This window comes from Dipodomys spectabilis, unplaced genomic scaffold, assembly GCF_019054845.1.
Source record: "Dipodomys spectabilis isolate Male_0828 unplaced genomic scaffold, ASM1905484v1 ptg000288l, whole genome shotgun sequence".
Taxonomy (NCBI): Eukaryota; Metazoa; Chordata; class Mammalia; order Rodentia; family Heteromyidae; genus Dipodomys; species Dipodomys spectabilis.
The window spans coordinates 327,269-335,090 of record NW_024870965.1 but is presented as its reverse complement, the minus strand read 5'-3'; the positions used below and the strand labels follow the sequence as shown (position 1 = coordinate 335,090).

At 49.6% G+C, this 7,822-nt stretch overlaps 1 protein-coding gene across 1 annotated transcript in view; it reads left to right on the top strand.

Annotated features, from left to right (window-relative positions):
- The first annotated feature begins 1,405 nt into the window (after positions 1-1,405).
- Positions 1,406-7,822, top strand: part of LOC122126717 (neuron navigator 1-like) — a 101,344-nt gene continuing 94,927 nt past the window's right edge. Inside the window, exon 1 of the mRNA XM_042701179.1 lies at positions 1,406-2,130. Coding sequence (XP_042557113.1) covers positions 1,406-2,130 — 725 coding nt within the window. The remainder of the gene's footprint in view (positions 2,131-7,822) is intronic.

Below are 7,822 nucleotides of genomic sequence, written 5' to 3'. Positions count from 1 at the left end.
CAGGAATGCCACAGTTTTGGCATGGATGGCATAGGTCATTGGTTTAAAGCCCTTCTTGTGATGGCCAGCTGGTAGCACAGCTGCTCAGAGCCCAGCCCATGAACTGGACTGGTCTTGGTTGTGCTTCTGGTGGTACGGTGTGATCACAGATCACTGAGCCAACTGCTGAGGATGACTGAGTAGAAAGAAGGCAACAGGGAAACATATAATCGCGTCTCCTAGGGGACGTTTCTGACTGCAGACCCTCAGTCTAGAGCAGAGTGTTCTCTTCCTGTTTCAAAGACTTCTAGTCTCAACCTGTCTGCAGTCTAGATATGATTCTGCCCTCATTGTGCAGACTGAGCATGGAGAGATTATATAATTTCCTGAATTCAAGTAGTACCTGCTAGGCCTCAGGGGAGGTTCCGTGGTGACGGCCCCTCTCTGTCCCTCTAGTGGGGCTGTCTATGGGAGGGTATGGATAGGCTGAAGGTGGCTCAGTCTGAGGACTGCTGGATGGACAGGCAGCACATGAAATAGACGGGGATGAAGGAGAGGTCAGGCCGGCCTTGGGTGTGGTCCTCTGGGTCCAGGCAATGGAAACCCCTGGAGGGGCAGAGGTGAGCTGGTTGTGCATCCTGCATGCACATGGATGCCCCATCCTTCTTTGCCAGAGGAAGTGGGGCATGCCTGAACTCATCTACTTATGGTATTGAGCCATTAAAATATGAACTAGAGGAAAGGAAACGAAGGGCATGGTGTCTCCTTTCTGGAGAAACTGTCTGTTAGTAGAACCACCTATGAACCATGAGTCATTTCGAGCTCTGGTTCATTGTGGAAATCTAGCAATGATCAAGACTATGTTGCCTTCTTAAAATTTAGCCTGTAACTGGTCCCAGACCACCGAGAGGAAGGCCAGAGGAAGGTCAGCAAAGCCATCCACAAGCTGGCCCTGTTGCTGACAGTTTCTTCCACAACACGAAAGGGCATCCCAGCGCTGCAGGAAGGCTGACTGCACTGTCCTTGAACTTTCCAAAATACAGTTCACACTATGAGAGGAAACGTGGAGATTTTCATTGATGGAAACCCCTCTCCTTCCTCCCCCCCAACATACCTCTCTCTCTCTATCTTTTTTTTTTTTGCCTGGGCTGGTTTTGAACTGAGCCTCCTGAGTAGCTAGGATTATAGTACCTGGCTAAAGAACTAGAAGGTAAAGGGATTTACCCAATGGGGCAAGAAAACGGAAGTCCTGGCAGGATGTGCACCCAGCCATCATGGTGTCTAGGTGGGCATTCCTGACTCCCGTGGGCCCCAGCATTATTGCAATACACCTGCAAACTAACAAAGGCAGCCTAGCACAATGCGTGATGGTCTCCTCCTCACCCCTCTCTCTGCAGGACGCTGATCTGCACACACCTCTCTGACCATGAATGGGATGGCCAACGTGAATTCTGCCAGCCGCCCCCACTATGCCTCCTCCATCCCCGTGCCCCGAGCCTCCTCCCAGACCAGGATTCATACCCCAGGGGCCTCTCCTCAGCTGCCGCCCCGCCAGGCTGGCCTGGCTCTCAGTCCTCACAGAGCAGCTTCTCCAAGGCTGGGCAAGGCTGCAGGCTCTTCCAGAAACTCCTCCCCCAAAGCCTCCCAGGGAAGAGGCTCCCCCAGAGTTGCTGCAGGACCAGTGAAGGAACTGGCTGAGGATGGCAAAAGCCTCCCTAGCTCCCCCTGGAGCAGCCCCAAGGTCACCCCGAAAGCAGCCCTGTCTAGCCACGCTGGGCCCGGAAGAACAGGGGAGACACCAGGCACCCAGAGAAAGAAGAAGAAGACCCAGGAAGGAATCGTGATCCACCAGGCCCGGGGCCGGAGCCCACCTCCAACCAGTTCCCATGGAGAAACTCCAACACCGAGGGCTCCAGAGGGTCGAAGGCCTCCTGGCTGCCCAGGGAAAGATCCAAGAGACATAAACTACAAAAGCTCTGGAGTCTCTAGGTCTTCAGAAGCAGATGAAGGAGCAGCTTCAGAGTCTTCCTCTCCCGCGTGTAGCCCTGCACACAGCAAGTGGCCCTCCTCCACCCCTGGGGTCATCAACTTCTCCTCCGTCCATCAGCAAAGTCAGCCCGTCACTGCCACCGTGGCCCCCTTCCAGTACAGGTGAGCTGAGATTGCAGCAGACAAGAGGAGTGGGGGGAAGGGGTGGGACCAGGGGACAAGGCCACAGAGGAAAGGGGCTCTGAATGATAAGTGGTAGATGGAGACCATGGAGCCGTGGGGTGTAGAGAAAAAAGAATTCAGGCAAGGGGGCAGGGAGACAGGAAGCCACTGGCATGGCCAGCTGAGGTGGAATTGGGGGACCCAAGTGCAAGCTCTAGTCTTTTTCAACTCTGAGAACTCTAGAACAAATAGGAATGCATAAGGAGGGTACCCTTGGCACTGTTGGATGTGAGATTCCAAGGAGACCACCCCTGGGTAAACTTCCACCTGCTCAGGATGAACGGAGACCCATAGTACTGTGTTGTGATTTGATTCATTTCCCCCAAACGCCACCCAAGTTCTGTGAAACACATTACGCCTTTCAACAGATCTAAAATTTTCACTTTATCACTTCAACTAAACACATTATTTTTTCCCTTGCTTCTTGGGGGCCATCTGCTTTTGGGGAGGCAGATTTTCACAAAATGAAGGGTAAGGGAACACTTAGCAGATCACACCAAGATTTAAGCACAACTGACAATAATGCAGGACTGTGGTACTGGGGCTTAAACTCAGGGCCTGGGTGCTGTTTCTTAGCTATTTTGCTCAAGGCTGGAGCTCTGCCACTTGAGCCACAGCTCTGCTTCCACCTTAAACGCAAGGGATTCTTATCTTTTTTTTTTTAAGTGGATTTTGTTATTTATTTATTTGTTTGTTTTTGTCGGTCATGGTACCTTAACTCTGGGCCTGGGTGCTGTCCCTCAGATCTTCAGCTCAAGGCTAGCACTCTACCACTTGAGGCACAGCACCATTTCTGGCTTTTTCTGCTTATGTGGTGCTGAGGAATCAAACCCAGGGCCTCATGCATGCAAGGCAAGCACTCTACCACTGAGCCATCTTCTCAGCCTGGGGATTCTTATCTCTAACCACCCAAATGCCAGAAGTGGTGCTATGGCACAAGTACTAAGGATAACACTTAGGCCCTGTGTTCAAGCCTCAGTAGCAGAGCGCATGCACACACACACACACACACACACACACACACACACACAATTCCAACAACTCTTTACTAAAATGACTAAGTTAAGTAAACTAAAATTTTAAATGACTAATTATTAAGTAATTTAGAAATGCCCACATGCAAATTAAGCTAATGCTAGGCAAAGTTCTCATCCCCATTGAGGGACCTGAAAATGCACGCATTGTCTCTTAAATACTGGTGGCTTCTGACACATCAAAGCATCTAAGTGTGGAGATAGAGAACCAGTAGGAACTTCAACTTTGCTGGAAACCTAACTGTGTGTGCCTGGATCTAGTGCAATCTTAGTTACAGCCAGAGTTTATTTACAATCCAGAACAAGAGAGTGAAGAGCACCACTATGTTCTGCTCAGGCCTTATGTAGAGCACTACACTCAGTCATGAACCCTATATCTTAAAAGGACATCAACACACCAACACACATTTAGAGAAAGACTGATGGGTTGGTGAAGGATCCAAAAGAAGTGTTACAAGAATGATTAAAAGAAGTAAAGAAGTTTGCTTTGGAAAGGGAAGGCCCAGGCGGGTCTGAGTGCTGTGCTCAAATATTTGAAAGGCTGTCATGTTATAAGATGAATTAGATTTTCTTGGTGCAGCTCCAAAGAGCTGATTCAGCGTCATGGTGGTTAGAAGTTAGCTCGAGACAGATTTGAAGCTCTGTAGGAAGAACTTTCCAACAACTAGTGAGAAGTACAAACCAACAGGAAGGCAGTGAGACTCCTGTTACTGCAGGAATTCCAGATAATAACATAGCCGAAGAGACTCTATACCCTTGGTGCTTCCTGGCTCTTCAGTCTTCCCTTCTATCTTACTGTACTATTCATGAATACACAGACGTCCCTCTCTTTCCTCCTTCCTCCTCCCTCCCTCCCTTTCTTTCTCCCTTCCTCCTTCCCTCCTTCCCTCCTTCTCTCCTTCCCTCCTTCCCTCCTTCCCTTCCTCCCTCCCTCCCTCCCTCCCTTCCTTCCTTCCTTCCTTCCTTCCTTCCTTCCTTCCTTCCTTCCTTCCTTCCTTCCTTCCTTCCTTCCTTCCTGCTTTCCCACTTGAGCCACACCTCCACTTTTGGCTTATTGCTGATTAATTGGAGATAGAAATCTCATGGATTTGTCTGCCTGGGCTGGCTTAGAACCTTGATCCTCAGATCCCAGTCTCCTGAGTAGCTAGGGTTACAGGTGTGAGCCACTAGTGCCTAGATATTCCCTTCTCTAAGGGGCAACTCACTCTAATCTCATGTGACATTTTCAACTTAGATTCTAGAGCCGATGAGAGAACTCATTTTATTATTTTTATTTTATTTTATTTTGCTACACTGGGGATGAAACCCAAGGTCTCACACAGGCTAGGTAAGCGCTCTACCACAAAGCTACATCCCCAGCCTTGACCTTCTTTTGAATGTCCTTTTTCCAATCAGTTAAATGTTTCCCTGATGACTCTCTGACTTTCTTCTCCTACCTGATTGCCTTCGCTTTGAATTCATTCTTTGGGGGGGAAAATGTATCTCAGCATTAAATTGTTTAAGATTTTACATTAGCTATACTACAACTCCCCTGGTATATTTAGAGCCTGACATTTTCCAAAGAGGTCAGAATATTTTCCTCTGAACATTTCAGTGCAACTTAAACAGAACCACATTTCCTTCATTCTGCAAACATTTATTGCATGTCTGCATGTTAAACAGAAATGGAAATGTGTCATACCATCCCAGTAGGAGGTTTTTCTCCACCACCCCACCTCCTGCACCTACTGCCTTTCAGGTTCTGGATTATGGTTGGAGGGGAACAGGTTATGGAAGATTGAGGATCTCCCCCCAAACACTGCAAACAGATGGGCTGGGGCCCTGAGCACCCTGCAGGGCAGAGAGCTGCTGCCATGGGCAACTCTGCCAGGAGCCAGGCTGGGCCACCCTTCCAGGCTTCATAGCCAAGGAGGTGCCATCTGTTGCCTGGAATCCAGACAGTCTGTTTTCGTGGAAATCTGTCCTCCACCCTGGCCCCTTGGCTTTCTGCAAAGCCCCAGGTGAATGCAGGAGCAAAGGTTCCTGGACTCGCTTGCCTATCTCCATCATGACCTCCATGTTTGACCTGTTCTCCAGGAAACCGATCTGTCCATCAATCAGCTGTTTCCCTGTCTCCCCCTCCAACCATCTCTTTTCAATGATTTAGGTATGGTCCTCCCTATGATGGCTCCTGCCATCCACTACTTCCTCTAGATGGCCCTGTTCCCAGGGCAGAAGCAGGTGCAGTGCCTCTCAAGCTGCTCTCTGGTCCTCTGGTCTCACAGGATGGCATCACAGCTTCCATTACCCCCCATGATCCTGTCACTGGGCCATGGCAGTTGTACCATAGCCTTACACTCATTTCCCCCTTTTATTAGTTGATTCCTTCCCTCGCCAGGCGAGCCTTGGGTTGGGTTCTGTTAGGAAGATATGGTTAATGGTGTCAGGAGCAGAGCATTATTGGGGTTTTCATCACTCTGGTTCAACTTTCATCTGACTTCCAGCAGGGGTGGTCCCATCCTTCCAGGCTGTGAAGTGAAACAGATATGGGAGCCTGGTTGTGTTTGAAGAGGTGGAAGCAGGTGTAGATGCCAATGCATAATGTCAGAGAATAGAGAGATAAAGAATGTGTTCCTCCATGTTCCTGGGCTAGTTTAGCCTCATGTTATCATCTACCAGCTCTGGGTTGGACACTGGGTTTAGCTTTTCACTATGTGATACAATTCAATGAAACATTTGACACATTGTATAGAATTCCTTTTCCCTGGAGGAGTATTCCGTTACTTTCTTACCATTATACTACATTTTCCCTCCCCTTTGCTTCCCTTCCCTTCCTTTAGTGCATGTACTAGGGCTTGAATTCAGGGCTTTGTCTCTTGCTCAGCTTTTTCACTCATACTTGGCACTCTACTACTTAAGTCATGCCTACAGTTCCAGTTTTTGCTGATTACTTGGAGATAAGAGTCTGGATTTGTCTGCCAAGGCTGGCTCCAAACTTTGATCCTCAGATCTCAGCCTCCTGAGTAGCTAAGATTATAGGAGTGAGCCACCTGCACCTGACCCAATTTCTTACTTCAAAAATCCAAGACCTAAGCCAGGCACCAGTGGCTCAATCCTGTAATCCTAGCTACTCAGGAGGCTGAGATCTGAGGATCACAGTTCAAAGCCAGTCCGGGCAGGAAAGTATGTGAGACTCTTATCTCCAATTAACCACTCAGAAAACTGGAAGTGGCCCTGTGGCTCAAGTGGTAGAGAACTTGCCTTGAGCTGAAGAGCTGAGGGACAGTGCCCAGGCCCAGAGTTCAAGCCCCACCACCGACCCTCCCCCTCCCTCCAAAAAATCCAAGACCATACTACTTCTTCCAAGAAACCAGCCAATTTATTTTTCCTCTGTCCCCTTGATACTTGTGTACTTGCTCAAGGTGAGAGTCTATGTCATATGGAGTATCCTAAGGAGCCAAGATGAGCTCTTCCAACTTCTCAGAGTTTATTGCATCCTGTACTGTTCATAACACTCCCTGTGAGGCATGGAACCACATGCGAATTCAGCATTGCCTGTTGACTTGGATCACAGCAACAGCCATGTTTCCTCCTGCTGCCTTAGGCTTTCAGTCTTGCCTGCGTCTCTTCCTCTTGTGTTGGAATTCTGACTCCGAGAGGGGAAGAGATTTGCTTAGGTTATAACAGATCGTAGCAATGTTGGTCCCATAGTCCCAGCCCTCTGAAAAAGCAAAACCTGGAAAGAAAGACAAATCTCAGCAGAACTGGAGGATGCCAGGGTCCCCGGTCCAGCCTGTCAAGTTTCCCTCCTGACTTCACAGCCTGCCCCTCCCCCTCCTACCAAGCTGCCAAAGGGTCCATTTAGCTGGCGACAGCGGGTAGATGGGTGGGCGGGCCAGCTCGGAGAGCCCAGGGTAATTGCCTGTAATGAGAGCTCCCACAGCCTTTGTTCCTGGGAGCGATTGTACGGTTGGGGTTGTGCACAGAGGTCTGTGTGCACTTGGAAACTGGTGCCCGGAGACCTCACCCTTCCTTCTGGTTGCCACCACCGAGCCAACATGGCCTCCTCCCAGCAGTCTCTGGGATCCAGGCTGAGCCTACCACTCCGCTTCTGACCTTCGAGTGCCCTTGAGGTGAGCAACATCAAGGAGGCCAGAACAGGCTGTGAGCACCAGGAGTCAGTGACCTCAGACTCACAGGGAGCCCTCCCCTGCATGCATGTGCTGGTCAGAACACACATGCTTGTCTGCAGGGTGAAGACCATGGCAGGCAGGGATCTGAGGCCTGCAGTTACTGGGGGATCTTGAGGGAATAAGTATGGCCACTGGCACTGGCCATCACAGTGTCCCGTGAGGCTCCTTCCTGCCCAGTTCTGCACAGAAGGCTGAAGTGGGCCTGTGTTACATATTTGTCTCACCAATAGGGGCCAGCCATTGTTCAAGAGCGGGGCAGGGAGAAATAAGTGTACTCTTTACCTGACTTATGTAACTCTAAGCCTTTGTACATCACCTTAAAAATAACAACAAAGAGCTAGTGGCTCACGCCTATCAGCTACTCAGGAGGCTGAGATCTGAGGATCATGATTCAAAGCCAGCCTGAGCAGGAAAGTCTGTGAGACT